Below are 17,816 nucleotides of genomic sequence, written 5' to 3'. Positions count from 1 at the left end.
AAGTTCTCATAATTAACATAAGTGTAGAACAAAAGTAAAGTAATCAACAATACATTGAGTTTTTTAAAAAAATTATTGGAAAAGATTGCAAGTCATTCAAAATTCCTTTGAATTGGGATAGTTAAGTATGGTATATAAATAGTATGTATATAGTATTATATTGCATATAAATATTAAGGAGGCAAAGGTTTTGAAAAAATGAAAAAAAATATGGCCTGTGTGTGTTCTTCATTGTGATAGTTTTGACAATAAGAAACAAGCTCTTTCAGCACCCCAAACCCTTGGCCTTCTCACAGCCCTCCTTTCCTTTCATTTTTGCTTTCCTATTTATGAGACTAAAGAAAGTTCTTGCTTATGTGGCAGTTGAAAAAAATCGTAAAAAATATATAGCCACTTCTTCAGATATTGATGTTTACCTGATTTTACTTCCTGAATTCAAAATCAGCTGAAACAGGGACAATCTTTGGATCAGTTAAAAAATGGGTTTGATATGCTTTATCTCTTATTTCTAGATTTATGAGAAAAGTAAAGAAATCACTATAATTTCATGTACCAATGGTCTATGAATCATTAACTGGTTATCACACTTACTAAGCTATGTAAGCCATGTAATAATTTCAATTTATTGATCAACTTTACCACCCTGAGTTCCTGAATAAAAAGTAGGATTTAAATCCAACAAAAACACTTTTAGTCCCTTCACTGTGTCAAAATTACCACATGCACATTAAAAAACTTGCCATATAACAATTCAGTGTAGTTGTGATTTAGCTCTGGTCAAAATGAGATTAATTATGTGAAACAAACAACAAAAGAATGAAACCTCCCTTGTGCTTTACATTAACCCAAATTCAGAAGGAGTCTCACAGCACATTCTACTCAACTGGATTTCCACCTAGAACTCTACCTTATAGAACAATTTAGTGGTTGCATCTTGCATACATGGATTCCAATCTTGATCTGAAGTCTGAAATAGAACAGAAGTTATTCTGATATTATTTTATTTATTTATGAGATAAAACAACATTAAGATTTCCCCCAGCTGTCATCAGGAACACCTGACTGGATTTGTGCAGTGTTCCATATTTAGAAGTAAGGTCTGAATGAACGAATCTTAGTCAGTTCCCAAGTACAAAAAAAATCTTTCTGTGGAGACCACCCAAATTTCAGATCTTTTTTTATAAATAATGCAAACAGTTTTATTTAATATTCAATATTTATTCAATTTAAATCATAAAACTAGTTGTGCTTTAAAATTGTCTTTTTAACTTTTGAAGTTTTGTCATTTATTCCTGAATTATTAAGATTGAAGAGGCTACATACATATTAAGACACTCAAAAATAGGAACAAGTTTTAATTAAAAACCTTAGCAATGATAATACCTGTAAACTAAGATTTTCGAGTGAGATACCAAATGACAATGGAATATCTTTATTTGTGATCTGCAAAAAACAAAACAAAACACCACCAAATATTTTTCAATGTGCAACAATATAATACCGATATACAGGTATACAACATGCAGGATGTAAAATCTATGGTAACATGTGTCCTTTATAATAAAAAAACAGACATTTTTTGACAATTTCTCTACATATAAGTATTGATTTTATAAACCAGAATATGAATTGCTATGATTAACTTTGGGTTAAGATTAGCTAACCTATGATCTTAACTATATGTTTCAGCCTAATATTCCCAACACAGTATCCTTAGTGTTTTATTCTACACATACTTCTTTATGTGTATATATTTTAGATTAATGTACTGCTGCATAAAAAAGTACCTTCCAAATCTGAACTTCATTTGTATAATTACTATGGGCTTCAGGCAGAGAAAAGCTGTGTTTAGTTTTAAATCTAAGGGTAGGAATTTATATAGTCATTAGTTCTGCAGTCCTCTAAAACCTGAGAAAGAAGGGAGGATTCAAACGTTATTTGCTCAAAAAGATCCCCAGCATTATGCCAGTACTTAAATAATTTAATATGCAACTTTGCTATCATACTATCATTGAATCTTTCCAAATTACGATGCAATAGACAAATAAAGACGGCACAGACTCAACAATCTCAGCAATCACTTTCTTTATGGGTGAAGAGGACAAAGATTATCCATCTATACAACCATCTGAAGTATTCATATTTTTACAACTTATCTGAATATTCTATGCACATATACTTACATCATCCTCATATCGTATATGGATGTTGGAAATTTTCAATTGAAGGTTTCTTATAACTTGAGTAATTAGCTTCTCTATGAAAGTATCTGGCTTTTCTTGTGCTTTATCTAAATCAAGTGAATGAATACTTTATATTATTAAGCAATGGAGGCTATATTTGATTTAGGCAGAGAAATAATATTCAGAAATAAGTAACAGGTAATTCCATATATTGTTTTATTTATATATTCACATAGAAAGGGGTACCAGAAATAGCGTAGGTAGAAATTAAATATGAGTTCCTTTGAAGAGATGGATGCAATCACCTCTTTTTGCAACAACAGATGTGTGCCTTGTTAAACATAGAAGACTAAGAAAGGATGCTTAGGAACTCATTTGATGTAATCATTTGAGATGACACAAGCAGCCATACTATATGTGACCAAAGTGTGATGGAAGTTGGTCAGTCAAGCCTAAAATAGGGGGGAGAACATAAAGAGAAGGGTGAAGAGAAATGAAAACTCAAGACAAAGGATCTTTGGAATCCTTACAATAAATGGTGCTTCAGCTGAGTTAAGTGAGCTGAGATCCTCTATATAACATTTGTTACTGAAATCTAACAGGGACAAAGTTTGTTGCTGACTGAAGCAATTAATGGGCTACAGTTGGAGCCAGACTGGAAGTGACTATATCTTCTGCAAATGTGAGGAGTCAAAATTATTCAGAAGCTCAGTCTACAATGATTCAGCTCCACAGCATTAGAAAATAATAATAGTCAATAACTAAATTTGCAGGCTGCAAGCTATGATTATTTGTGATTCCACAGACACTTAATAATTCATTAAGTGGGTAAAAGGTCTACTGAATCCAAACTGAATTATACCTTTTAAGAGACTTATCAAAAGGGCAGCCAAACCTTAACATTTCATTTAACCAACAGCATGTATTCTATGGTTACCATACCAAATCCAGAAAGATCCCATGATGAAAAGTGTCAGAAGTGGCTGAATCTATTATTTTGAATATATTGAATATAGAATTGCAATTTATTCAAAATATATCAAAATATTTCCAAGAATTGTGTAGCCATCACTTATATTTGTGGCTATTTATTATTTGCCTATGATTTACATATTTAGCATTTGCTTAAATGTAAATATTTTACAATAGGATACATGCTGTAATAGATTCAGCCACTTCTGACACTTCTCATCATGGAATCTTTCTGGATTTGATATTAGAAGCAATCAGCATGAAATAATACACAATGCAGTCTGCATTTCAGAAAAAAGCAGCCTCAACTATAATACTCTGCTAAAAGTTTTAAATGGATTTCTCAGTTTTAATTTCTAATACAGTAAATATTGGTAGATATAATGCACATAAGCCAAAGCTCCTTTGGTCCTGTATCATTTTTAAGAAGGAGACCAAAATATTTGAAAATCACTGGCTTAAAAGAATGAAAAACAATTACAAACCAATAACAGAATTCAGAATCCTAGAAACAATTTGGAATGAGATTTGCAAGTTTGTTTTGCTGCTTGCCTGCTTGCCTTTAGAACATTCCTAGATGGGTCCTGAAGAAAGTCAGATGAGAAGTGGAACCTTCTTTGGAAAGCTTTTGGCTGCTTGTCTGACCCTCTTTACATCCTCTCTTTAGGACTCCTGTAAAGGTAATCAGACAAGTAGCAGAAAGAATTCCAAGGACCCAGCTTCTGCCATGGCTGTTTGCTGCATGTGTTCTGCCCTAGTCACTTTTTTCTTTTGAGTGGAACTTTTTCTTCAGCTCCTCAACGCAAGCTGCAGAAAGATTTTCTTTGCTCCCTTCCTTCCTTTCCTCTACTCTTCAGTCTGGCAGTCACTCATCAATATAAGTAACTTACAGATTCTGTCACCTTCTTCCCAGGCTTTCAGTAAATTTAGCAAAGGAGGTGGGAAAAGGGTTCAACATTGGAAAGTAGAGGCAGAGAATTTAGTTTCAGCACCTAATTGGGGAAGTAGTGGGAAGAACAAGTCTGTCCCTCCCAACTTTTTTTTTCTGTTTTCTTTATTGAAGAAATTAGGTTTTGGTGGGAGGGAAGGCTTAAGCAAGGAAAAGGGGGAAAGCCTCTTTTGGGGTGCCTCTCCTGAAGCTGCCACCCTTGCATGCAGGTGGCTGGCTTTTCCAAAACCCAGCACGATCCAGGAGAAATTTGCAGTTTCCCAGCTGATCTGGGCAGAAAACTCCAAAAGCAGTCACCATTTCCACAAAAAATTGTTGGAGTACTGAAAATGGTGCCTGCTTCCAGGAGGCACGGAGAGCAGGCCCAAGTACTGCAGGGTCCCAGTAGGATGAGGGGAGAGATGGGGAGCACTATAGTATCACTGTGGTTGGTTGTACGGGAAAAGGACATGGGCGGTGCTGCAGCCACCATAACTTTGAAACAAGGTTGTATATAGCCGGGGGAAGGAGGGGATCTGTCATAACTTCAAATGGCTGTTAAGCGACTGATCATATATCTCAAGGACTACCTATATTTTGTAATTCTTTTTAATTTTACTGCCTTTATATTGATTTGCTTTTTATTTTGTGAATCATTCAATTAAAATTGAATGACTATTGCATCTTTTCTTACCTTTGTCAGCAATCTTTTGTTTCGCATCTTCAATTCTTTGCAATTCCTTTTGCTTTGCTTCCAGATGTTGTTTTTCTTCTTTTTCAGCATCATATTTAATACCTAACAGAATGGATTACTTTAATAATTAAACACAACTAGATTAAATCAACATCTGAAATTGCACAAAATTAAATCTTATTTGGCTATACTTACATTCTGTATGAAAAATATTTAGTACCTATTCTTTGTACACATTCTGGCAGTAAGCAATAAGAAACATCTTTTTTGTAGCATCAATTTACCTAGGAAATTTTGGTGAAGAATTAAGGACAATATTCTTTAAAGTATTGTAGCATTCTTATAAAAATTTTAAGCTTGATGACCTGTTCTGAATCAAATATAGTCTTTCGGAAGAACAGGTGTATCATTTGGGAGTTTTCTTTTATTCAAAGATGTTGTTAGATTCATGGGGGGCTTTATTGGCAAGAAGAAGCTATGTTCGACTTCAGTTAATGTTTCAGATATAATCTTTTAATGAACAAAAATCTATTTCCATTGAACTATAGTCACTAACATTCTTGTAGCTGGGCTTTAGTGAAAGATTGTCATTGAAGAAGGTTCAGAAGCTGTGGGCTATGGAGAAAATAGCTGTTAAAATCCTGAGTAAGGTAGCTAAATAAAACCATGGGAGCTCAATCCTTAGCCTGTGAGCTACTAGACTCAATTTAGGGAGACAAACTATCCAGCTCTAAACAGCTTAGGACCCATTTTCTTCTGGAGGGAAGTATGAACAGATTCAAATGATTAGATATGTTTGCTTACCCAGAAATTGTCCACTAAATTAATTAAATCAACAAATAACAATACTAATTGCTTCTTTCTTCCCAACCGCAAATAACCTCAGATTTTAAACAATGATAAACACCAAAAACCAACTATTTTTTTTACAAATATATACTTAACTTGAAAAGGAGGTTTGACTCTGAGTTATTAACTTCGAATATGTAAGTCTGAATATTTATGGGTATCCAAACTATTGTATGATTAAAAATATAGAGGCAGAAATTATAATGGCTAAATATTATTTTATATATTTATTTTACAAAGTTCTGTTCTATATCTTAATAAACTTACTAGCTGTAGGTACTATAAGCAGATAAACTTCATCTAAAACAGCTTCAACTGGCTGAGTATAAAGATTTTTCCATGGTATTTGCAAATTTAGATGACCTAAAATAAGAAAGAAATAGTCATATTCCTCATAATTTAAAACATACCATGCATATATTTTTAAAAATTGTGCAAATATTACGTAAAAGAAAAACACATTTTAGGGATGGGCAAAAGTTGCTATGCACTGATCACCTCAAGTACAAAACACATTAATTCTGAGTCATAGTATATTTCATCAAGACACAGACCCTTAATGTTTTATCTGGAGACAAACCTAGAACATGATCATTTAATGCAGTGGATGTTCCAAGATGTGGAAGGGAAGAAAAGGGGACTATAATATGATTCAGCAGAATAGGATAAATGGAGGTATGCAAAGGAAAATGCAAGAAGATTAATGGGAGGAACAGGCAGGTTTGCTGGCTAGGTTCATGCAGCATTAGGTGTGTGTAACGAAGGGAAAACAAATAATGGGAAGATGGGAGTAACGTACACCAGACGTGCCCTACTTTTCCCACTAAACCCCTTTTGGAATTTGCCTCAGCTGAAATATAAAATATACAATACTTTTCACCTTCTGAGTCAGCTGGTCCATGGCATTTCCACAACAAACCAGCTGAATGTTCAAGCTACAATGTACTTGTGGTGATTTATCATTTTCCCATTAGCATTAAATGTTTCTAAAACCATAGAATTTGAATATAAATCTGAACTTTATTTTTCCCTATATGTATAAAAGTACAATATGGCATTACTTTACCCATGCTTGCAGTAATTTACTTACAGTTTAAAGTGGGGGGGAAACATATATTATTTGTTAAGTTTGTACACTATCCAATTCTCAATTATTTTGGAGGTTGACATCTAACAACCATAAAAGGAATAAGCAACAGAGTAATAAATAATAAGAGAATGCAAACTGGTAGGAGCAAAAAACAACCAAAAAGGGGGCTTCAATCATGCTTGCCCAAGACTTGGCAAAGAGATGGGCTTCAAAGCCATTAGAAACACCAGCAAGATAGCAGTCAATCAAATCTCAGAGGGGATTCCATAAAGCAGGCACTCTTCCAGGGACCCAACAGATGGTACTGTTTAATTGAAGGAATCTAAAATGCCCAAAATTGGCTGGGTAGATAATACTGGAGATACTGGAAATGGATGTCCCTCAAGTAATGAAGTCCTATGCCATGTAGGACTTTACAGATAACAACCAGCTCTATAATGACCACTAACTTATTGAAAGCAATAAAAAATACAATCTCAATATTTGAATCTAAATTCAATAGAAAAATAGATACATAAAATATAGCAGATACAGTAGTCCTCGATTTACAACAGTACATTTAGTGACCATTCAAAATTACAACGGCACTGAAAAAAGTGACATGACCATTTTTCACACCTACGACTGTTGTAGCATCCCCATGGTCAAGTGATCAAAATTCAGATTCTTGGCATCTGACTCATATTTATGACAGTTGCAGTGATCCCCTTTTGAGACCTTCTGGCAAGCAAAGTCAATGGGGAAACAAGATTCACTTAATAACCAAGTTATTTGTAAAGCACTGTAAAGTCTAAGTGCTATTGCTATTATTAAATTAAAAACTGCAGTGATTCACTTAACAATTGTGGCAAGAAAGGTTGTAAAATGGGGCAAAGCTCACTTAATAAATGTCTCACAGCAACAGAAATTCTGGGCTCAATTGTGGTCATAAATCAAGGACTATCTGTATATAAAAAACTCAGATTATATCAACCAAGAATACAAGAAGATATTTTTATATATTCAATACCATTAATAATCTGCTAATTAACCAAAATGGTGAACCATAGTAGACAACATATTTTTAGCTAATAAATACTATTCACTAAATATCTTAATTAAGAAACTACAATCTACTATCCATTGAATGGTAAAAGGTTAAACATATAGGCTTTTATTTAATCTATATGTAATTGCACATAAATATCAAAAGTTCTCAAGAAGCCTTAAATTTGTATTGATAGATAATAGCTGTATGATGAATCAAGGCATTTTTAAGTAATAAAAATCCCATGTTTTTAAAAATACAAATTTAATTAATTATTGTAAAAAGCTTCGGAATTCTACTTACCAATATGACCTGCTTTAACTTTAAAGGGGACATCAAATTGATACTGTAAAGATAAATTTTTTAATTACATTTCAATGATGAAAACATTATTATTGAAACAGCATAGAGCCCAGAATGTGCACAAGTGTTTTTTTATTAATTCCTAAAACAGCATAAAAACATGTATTTATGAAGAACTAAATACATGTGCAAAAGGCATTTTAGTACTTACCAATGCATTTTCTTTTATTTCAAGATTTTTAAGTGCTACAGCTCCTATTAAGAAATTTGGGGAAAAAATCATAATCAGAGAACAACAAACTTGATTTACAACATTTTCAATAGTCAGAAATACCTCTTATTAGAATCCTAACAATTCAAATGGAGCCCTAGCAAGTTAAAAAACCCGCAGTACTTCAGCCAAAGATTGCAAATTTATGTTTTTGTATTGCATGAATCAGCACACAACGCTTTGGCATTCCTCATGGTCAAAATTTCCTAACCTTGAAAAAGCCAGTCTCATAAGCCGGTAAAAAGTGAGAAAAGGGAAAGAGATCAAATCTTATATCAAGACTTCAACTCCAGTATGTAAACTAGAAGATACTTTGCAATCAGCTGCAAAGTTTGCAGATTCAATTAGACTGCTGCAATTTCAGCAAACACATTTACTTTGCCAACTTGTTCAAACCAACTACACGTTACACAAGAGTTCCAGGAATATTATTATAGCAGTATGTATAGCAATATGTAGCAAGTATGTGTAGTTGAATGATAATCTTGGGGAGAACACTGCAGAGAAGAATGAAGCCTTACAGGATTTCCTGGAATTGAGAACTAAAACCTCCCATCCATCACTGAGCTACAGTACTTATAAATTTTTTCTTTCTTTCTGATGATGTTGCCATGGTATTGCTATTTACCAAGATATAACACCAGAGGGACTGTAAATTCAATCTCTATTATTTTTAAAGGATATTTCTTTTCTTTAAAAATTAATGGTTAAGAATATATTTTGTTTAAAAATGCTTTCTAAATTAACAATTCTGCATAGCATGACAAAAATATTGTCACTTAAAAATACATCCTATGGATTTTTATCCGTCATAATACAAGTAAGTATAGATGTACATCTATTATTGGCATCTTCTTCAATAGTTACACATAGGATCCAGAGCATTCAGATTTGGGCCAATAACTTTTCCATTGTCCTTTTCAGCCTTTTACTACTGAACAATGATACCACAAACTTTTTTTAATGAAATAAAGGTTAAAAGTTATAGGAATATGTTTTAGTAAGTATATATATAAAATTAGAGAAAATAACAAGAAAATGTCAACAGTCTGTAAAGAACATCAGTCTGTAAAAAAACATCAATTTTTATAAACTGCTAACAAGTTTTAGCAAAAAAAAAAAAAGTCATGTTCTTCAGGACTGCACCTGTAGGAGTACACTTAAGTCTATTTGCACCCAAAATCTCAGCATACAGTCACAGATATGTAAGTACACACAACCATCTACCCATATATTCTATGTGTACACACACACATATATATCTATATATTATATAAATTGTATTTTTATATAAACTGCCACCCACATGCCCCCAAAACAGAATGATTTTCAGTTTCTTCACCAAGAGGAAAAGAGAATCTAAGAGCTTTTTGTTTTCTTCTAGCAAAAAAGAAGAAAATCAGTTTTACATTGGCTAGCCACAACAATTTTCAGTAAGATGATGGCCTTTTACTTCCCTTCTATTGAAAGGTCATTTCATGAAGTTTTCTGAGCAGCTGACTGATGGGCAGATGAGTGGAGCTGCAGGTTTCATGGAACATTATACTAGCACCTTCCAAGGATGAAAAGAGAATTGCCCATGTAAAATCATTCTGTACCTACTTCTGGATAATCACACATGCACACATAAAAATCACTCCCTGAATTCACTGAAAAAATATCCAAAGCCTTTAGACAGTAATGCCTTTAATAAAGTCAACTAAAAATCAGAGAATGAATTCTTTATCTAGCTGGGCCACAGGAGTTGGCACATTTTTAAAATCACAACTTCTGTAACTCTTAAGTTTTAAGATGAAGTGCAGACTTAAATTAGCTTCAGCTAGCTGTTAAGCTGGTTTCATGTTGCATTCACAGATGTCAAGACAAGTCACCTTGGTTGATGGCACATTTGTAATAAGTCCAGGAAGTAGAAATTATGCAGTTCTCTTATCTATATAATAAGTGGATTTAAGAAAGAAAAAATAATACAAAAGTGTTGATCTTCACATAAAATAACGGGGAGAATGGGCACTTAATGATCTGGCAAGTAATAGCAAGAGCAGCAATACATATCAGAAAGACTAGTGTGCCTTTTATTGTCATTTACTGACTGACTGATCATAATTTAGTTTTCACTAAAGTTTAATATTTTTTTGATCCACTTAGTATAATATTATGTGCCATTTATATTTCATCTTCATAATATATGAAACTGCTTTGTTGGCTACTTTCTCTCACATGAAAACCACCTACAACAAAGATGATGGAAAACATGAACAATGGAATAATTAGTTAAGGAGTGCAGTAAGAAAATCAATAAGACATTCAGAGAAAGAGCTATAAGGTCCTCTTAAAGGCTCCATGAACAAGACCAAGTAAAATTCTTGAGAAAAAAATAAGCATTTCCCAACAATGAAACATCACTAGAACATTCAGTTGTATCAGCCATACTTATCAACCACAATAATCCAGAAAACATGAGCTCATCTAATATTAGGTGATGTAAAAGTTCAAATAAGCGTGGGCAAGTATTAGAATATACAGATAATGAAAACATATGATGCAAAATTCTACTGCATACTCAAGTTATGTTGCTGAAATTTATAGCAATGAACTATGTTATTTTCAGGCAACTCAATAGAAGAAAAAATCTGTAATCTAACTGAAATATAACCAGAATTTATTTAGTTGAGTCCAGCATCCTAGTCCTTCCCGTTACAGACCAAGGCCCCCTTTTTAACCAAATGGAAATCCAGAGCAGATACTGTAATAATGCTTCCTCTGAAGCTGTATGGTAAGATTATTTTCTATTGGCAATATTTCCCTCCCAATCCCACTTCTGGAGGCTCCCCTTCTCTCCAGAAGACAAGCCACCACAACTTCTTTCTTATCCATTGCCATTAAAAAGATTTTTTCTTTCTCCTTATATTGGGCATTTTGTTCCTCCATATTGTAAATATGTTGACAGATGAAAAACAAACATAATGGTGGAACAAATCTCTTATTCTATTGGAGAGACAGCTGCAGGGAAAGAAATGAGACAGCTGTTGGTGCCACATACTGCATGAAAATTATTGTAGTGAAGGGGCATAGTGACCAGTCATATGGAATGGGGCCAGCTCTTAGTTTCTGAGCTAGATCTCGAACCAATTGTTGCACTTACTAAACTAAGCATCTACCTGAAAATGTCAGGTTTAGAATGTAGGACTTTATGAATAAAAGTATAGGTTCTATCACTGAGTTTCACTATCTCCCCCGCACATACACAGAAGAAAGTAGTAAAAAATCTGTTAGAAAACAGGCAAAACTACTGCTACCTTTCAAACTTGAAGATAAGTGCTGTATCATTTGAGCTAATTCCCTAACCAATGATTAATATGTAATGCTGTTGTATTTATAGTTGCATAGATTTCCTTACTGGTATTTCAACCTCTCTAAATTTAAGCACCAGTACAGTACAATATATCCCTGAGCACAAACAACACCATTAGTATTAGGTATGCTTTCTAGTACTCTTTTTTTATTCTCTTACTTCCAATACTATTTATAATAGAAATGGTAGCTGATGCTCTCTGGGCTCTGTTCAACTATGAGGCTCTTTTAAATATTTATTAAGTTGATATTAGTTTGCAAAAAATATATATACTATCTAAGAACAGATAGAAGATGCATTTCATATATTCTAAAATAACTAATTAAAATCAAGAGCTAAATAAGTTGTCTATTAACATGCAGAAAGAAAAAAACGTTGTTTTTTAAAGATTTAATATGCATAATTATAGCCTTACACAGCATTCCAAGAGCTACAGAATATTTCACTATCTTCCCCACAGCAAATTTAGATTCCCCTCTTCCTCTCAAGCAACCGAAAAAAAATATTTTCCAATACAAGTAGTCCTCGACTTAACAACAGTTCATTTAGTGACCATTTGAAGTTACAACAGCATTGAAAAGAATTATTTATGACAATTTTTCACACTTAGAATTGTAGTATCCTCATCAGTAGTGGGTTGCCCCCGATTCGTACTGGTTCTTGCGAACCGGTAGTAAAACCGGGGGGGTAGGCTCCACCCACCAACCCCAATGTCATCAGGAAGCTTCTGCGCATGCGCTGAAGCAAGCACACGCGCAAAGCAAGCAAGCGCACACGATCCCGCTGCAAACCGGTAGTAAAGGTAAGTAGAACCCACCCCTGATCCTCATGATCACATAATCAAAATTAAGACGCTTGGCTACTGACTCATATTTATGATTGCAATGTCCCAGGGTCATGTGATCACCTTTTGGAACCAGGGGTGAAATCTAAAAATTTTCCCTACAGGTTCTGTGGGCGTGGCTTAATTGGTGGGCATGGCTTGGTGGTCAGGTGACCGGGTGGGCGTGGCCAATAACCATAAATAATAAAAATAATAAACAAAGTATACAAAACAATAAGAGTACCAAAAACCAACTTTCACACTTTACACAAACACAACATAACACAACTGACTCACACACAATGTAAAAGCAGCTGAACTACACTCAAAATGGCCCCTGCAACAAGCAGGAACCTCACACAGCCACAAAAAGCTCAAAAACCAACTTTCACACTTTACACACACACACAACACAACTGACTCACACACACACACACACACACACACACACAAAATGCCACATACAGCTTTGTGAGATTTTGTGTTTGCGTAGTTAGTGAAACACTACAGAAACACACCAAATCTCAGAAAGCTGCAAAAATATTTTATTTTATTATTTTATTTTATTTATATTTTTTAAATAAAAGCAGCTAAATTTAAAACTTCCTTAACTTTAAATTACTGTCTAAAAAAAACTCCTTAAAAAAACCCCAATTAACTATTTTTTAAAGCTTCCCTCCCCCATTACTTACCCAATTGGAGGCAGGCAGATTGAGTTGCTCACCGATGAGATGGATTGCAGGCAGGCAAATTCAGTTGCTAGCTGATGCAATTGATTGCAGCAGCTGAAGCAAGGCTTTGCGAGCCCGAAAGAAGCAGCAATTAGGCCAGTGGGGACCGGGCGATTGCGTGGGCATGGGCAGGGGCTGTTGTAAGAGGTTGTAAAAAATGATTTTAAAAACCTGTGGTGATCAGGCAACTCAGCTGGGATCGCCAGAGGGGAAAAAAAAACTTTTAAAAGGCTCCTCTGACGATCCCAGCTGAAGTTGCCTGATCGCCAGAACCTCTTAAAAGAATTTTTTTAACAACCTCTTTGGCCGAAGTGCTTGTAGAAAACATGCTTTTTAAAGGTTCTGGCAATCAGGCAACTCAGCTGGGATTGCCAGGGGAGCCTTTTAAAACCTTTTTTTTTTTAAACAACCTCTTTGGCCAAAGAGGTTGTTTAAAAAAAGCTTTTAAAGGGTTCTGACGATCCCAGCTGAAGTTGCCTGATCGCCAGAACCTCTTAAAAGAATTTTTTTAACAACCTCTTTGGCCGAAGTGCTTGTAGAAAACATGCTTTTTAAAGGTTCTGGCAATCAGGCAACTCAGCTGGGATTGCCAGGGGAGCCTTTTAAAACCTTTTTTTTTTTAAACAACCTCTTTGGCCAAAGAGGTTGTTTAAAAAAAGCTTTTAAAGGGTTCTGACGATCCCAGCTGAGCCACTCGATCATCAAAGGCTTTTTTTTACTTTTAAAAGCATTTTTTCGGCTGAAGAAAAAATGCTTTTAAAAGTTTTTTAAAAAACCACCTCTGATGATTGTGTGGCTCAGCTGGGGCAAGAGGTGGGGCCAGGGATTTTTGCTACCGGTTCTTCGAACCACCCACTGCCATCGCTACTGGATCGGGGGATCCGGTCTGAACCGGTAGCATTTCACCCGTTTGTAACCTTCTGACAAGCAAAGTCAATGGGGAAGCTAGATTCACTTAACAACCTTGTTACTAACTTAACAACTGTAGTGATTCACTTAACTGTATCAAGAAAAGTCGTAAAATGGGGCAACACTCACTTAACAAATGTATCACTTAGCAACATAAATTTTGGGATCAACTGTGGTTGTAATTTGAGGACTACTTTTACTTTAATACGAGGTTGCCAAAAGGACATATGCAGGCCAGAATAGGTTCTCAAGAGTAGGAAACTCCCAAATGACCTCAATTTGGTTCACATGGCCCACTCAGGAAGACATTGGAAATTGCTCTGTAAAAGTACCTTTATTTTGCTGACAGTATTTATTTAGCATAAGAAAGAAAATAAACCTAACATATTAAAAAAAATGTAGAATAGGGTTGGAAGACATTTTGGAAGCCTTCTATTTCAACTACCTACCCGGGACATAAGTCTTTTAAGAAACATCCTTATGTGAGAATGTGAGAACTGTCTTAAATTATTTTGATTTTCCAGCTTTTAACAAATGATATATGCTATAATCACCATTTAGGAATTCAGCTAAATTACAAGTTACAAAGTGAATATTTTGATTTTGCTTGACATATTAAAGTGGCCAATTATAATTCATACCTGTGCAGCTATAGAATTTGATTATTTTCAAACTTGTACGTATTGATTTAGAACAAATTATTGTGAGAAATTTAACAAAACCAAATGAGAAAAATAAATCTTGTAATATATTAAATGAGAAAATTTGTTTATCTACTCTACTAAGATTTCAGAGGGTACATTTTAAGATACATATCACACATCTATAGCATTAGCAAATAAAATTACTTCGAAAGCACTTATGTCATCCTTAAATTAGTCCGCTCACTATATGTATTGTATCAAAAATATATTCAAGTGCAGTCAAATCAAACATTAGTTTTCTAAGGAACATTTCCAGAAATGGAAATATTTAAACATGATCTCCAATAACTTGGATTATCTAGTCATAGCATTTATTTCCTATTCCCTCTGTAATTATTTTGGACCAAAAAAAGAGAAATTTGATAAAATCAAAAGGCTAGCATCAGAAAATATTTCACTCATCTATGTATTATTAACCAAAGGCCAAATATGCTGAACAATGCAAACAATTCACCAATTCAAAGATATTCATATTCTAAAATGGGTTACTATTATGTTCAGAGAATTATACATATATATGCCACATGGTACATGATCGATTTCTTAAAGCACCTTGCCAAAACTACATCTGGCTTGAATTACTACCTCAGTAACAAATTAGGAATTCAATGAAAGAACTGTGATTGAAAACAGCTCAAACTGCAGGGAGGTACAAGTAGTCCTCAACTTACAACCATAGCTGAGACCAAAATTCCTGTTGTTAAGTGAGACATTTAAGTCAGCTTTGCCCCACTATGATTTTTCTTGCCACAGTTGTTCAGTGAATCACTGCAGTTAATAAATGAGTAACCTGGTTGTTAAGTGAATCTGGCTTCCCCAATGACTTTGCTTGTCAGCAGGTTGCAAAAGGTGATCACAACGCCCCCAGGACACAGCAAAGATCATAAATACAAACCATTTGCCAAGCATCTGAACTTTGATCACATGGTCATGGGGATGCTACAAAAGTCATAACTATGAAAAACGATTATATATCACATCTTTCTGTAACTTTGAACAGTCACAACAAAACCGCTGTAAGGTGAGGACTATTGTCTGTATTAGGTATAACACTTAAATAAAAGTGATTTTTATCATTATTCTTGAATGACAAATAAAATTGTTACTGCAAGATTTTCTGTCCCATTGCCTACAACCTGGAAAAGCAATCCATAGGCTCCCATTCTACAAGGACCTACCAGTCTTTGTCTAGAGAGATTCTCAATCATCCAGGTTATAGTTGTCCCCCAAAGGTGCTTTTTCCAGAGGCAACTGGACTTTCTGTTGTTGTTTTCTTTTATTTTTTTTTGAAGAGGTTTTGCTTCTCATCCAAGAAGCTTCTTCAGCTCTTCAGCCTCTTGAAAAAGCACCTTTGGGACTACAAGTCTTTAAAAACATAGTCTATCTACTCCCAGGACTGGAGTTTAATTATCTGTTGACTTTCTGCAAGGGAAGATGTATTTACTCCTGTTGCACATAGTTGTATCTTTTTGTTTTCTTTAATTACGTTAAGTTACAAGTGTCATTCGGGAATCAGGCATCTTCTAAAATTAAGAAATAAACGAACATGCTAATGCGAAATAAACGAACATGCTAATTATACGCCAAGCGGCGTATAATGCGAAATAAACGAACATGCTAATTATACGCCAAGCGGCGTATAATTAACCAAAGGCCACAGTACTAAATTCATGCAGTACTTGGGTTCCCACACCCACCCACCCAAAAAAAAATCACCTTAAAACAGAATGAGCAGCAAAGTACACAGTGGAAAAAACCCCAGTTTTTACACCTCGTTCAACACAACCGCCTCTTTATTCTCGAGCACACTGGGAAGAGGCCTTTAACTTCTCTCCTACAGTCTCTCCTTAAAAGATTTGGAAGATTCACTTCCAAAAAAAAAGAGCAAACACGGGAGAAGTCAAGGCATGACACGTGACAAGAAGGCCTGGCGGTGCTGGAAGGAAAATAACTCTAAGCAATTCAGCGAGACCGCCCGCGGGGGCTTCGCTCGCCGAGGAAGAACGAGAGTTTGCCCCCACTTCGTCGTCTCTCGGGCAGGGAACCGCGTTCGCTTTCCCTCAGCGGCACAGAACACGCGGGCGCGCCGGGAGGCTAGCCGCGGTGCCCTGCGAAGGGGAGGAGCCCGGCCACCGCCTCCTCAAGAGAAAAGAGGCTTTCCGAGATAAGGGGGGCTGGCTGCCGGACGAGGCCGAGTTCGGCTCCAATCCGGCCGGAGCCAGCTTGGCCTCTGGCTTACCTCCCCAAATGCCCAGCTGGAGCTGGGAACTATCCAGATTCACCACATAATCGCCCAGGAACCGGTTCAGAACGTCCACCACCACCGATTCGAAGACCATCCTCGAAAGCGGGAGGACTCGCTGGCTCCCCTTTCCGCCAGTTCTAAACGTCGCCTGACGGGGGCGGGGGGACAACAACCCCAAACCCCGGCAACCTCCGGGAAGTTCCCCGCTCTCGCCGGCCAGTCACCCTCTCCTCCAAACAGGGTGGCGCCCGGCCTTGGGCGTGTTCTGCTGTACTGTACTCTCGACTCGCCTAGCTTAGCGCGCAGGCGCGGAAGGGGAATGTGAGGGGACCGAAAGCGAGAGCCCTTCCTGGCGCGGCTTGCGTGGAGGTGGCGGCTCAGTCTCGCCTCTCACCAGAAACCGGCAATGCCGCGGCGGGGGGGAGGGGGGCGAGAGGGGGAAGGCTCGGGTCTCGCGCGCGCCTTGAACGGGTGGAAGGGCTGGGTTTTTCTTCGTCGCGCGAGACTGGCGGTTAAAACTGCTCCTCCAGCTTTGGGGGGGGGGCGGCGCCTGGCCGTGAACCCCAAACGTAGCGATGGAGTTGTCTTCCCCCCTTCTCGCTGGCTTTGCCCCTTTCCTTCTCTGCGGCCCGCTGTTATTAACGAAATGGGCGCGCGTGTAAACCGCTTCACAAGAGCAGGAGGGCCTGTCCCCACCCGACATGCCCTCACGGAGACCCTCGGCCGGTCTGTCAG

General features: G+C 36.4%; 1 protein-coding gene across 1 annotated transcript in view; it reads right to left on the bottom strand.

The window, feature by feature from the left end:
* VPS13A (vacuolar protein sorting 13 homolog A) overlaps window positions 1-17,407 on the bottom strand; it is a 121,452-nt gene extending 104,045 nt beyond the window's left edge. Inside the window, exons 1-8 of the mRNA XM_058165989.1 lie at window positions 17,076-17,407; window positions 8,258-8,301; window positions 8,047-8,089; window positions 5,894-5,989; window positions 4,778-4,879; window positions 2,184-2,290; window positions 1,384-1,443; window positions 908-967 (exon numbers count right to left, since the gene is read on the bottom strand). Coding sequence (XP_058021972.1) covers window positions 908-967; window positions 1,384-1,443; window positions 2,184-2,290; window positions 4,778-4,879; window positions 5,894-5,989; window positions 8,047-8,089; window positions 8,258-8,301; window positions 17,076-17,175 — 612 coding nt within the window. The 5' untranslated portion in view covers window positions 17,176-17,407. The remainder of the gene's footprint in view (window positions 1-907; window positions 968-1,383; window positions 1,444-2,183; window positions 2,291-4,777; window positions 4,880-5,893; window positions 5,990-8,046; window positions 8,090-8,257; window positions 8,302-17,075) is intronic.
* Window positions 17,408-17,816: the final 409 nt, after the last annotated feature.

Source organism: Ahaetulla prasina, chromosome 2, assembly GCF_028640845.1.
Source record: "Ahaetulla prasina isolate Xishuangbanna chromosome 2, ASM2864084v1, whole genome shotgun sequence".
Taxonomy (NCBI): Eukaryota; Metazoa; Chordata; class Lepidosauria; order Squamata; family Colubridae; genus Ahaetulla; species Ahaetulla prasina.
This window is presented reverse-complemented; position numbering and strand designations above follow the sequence as displayed.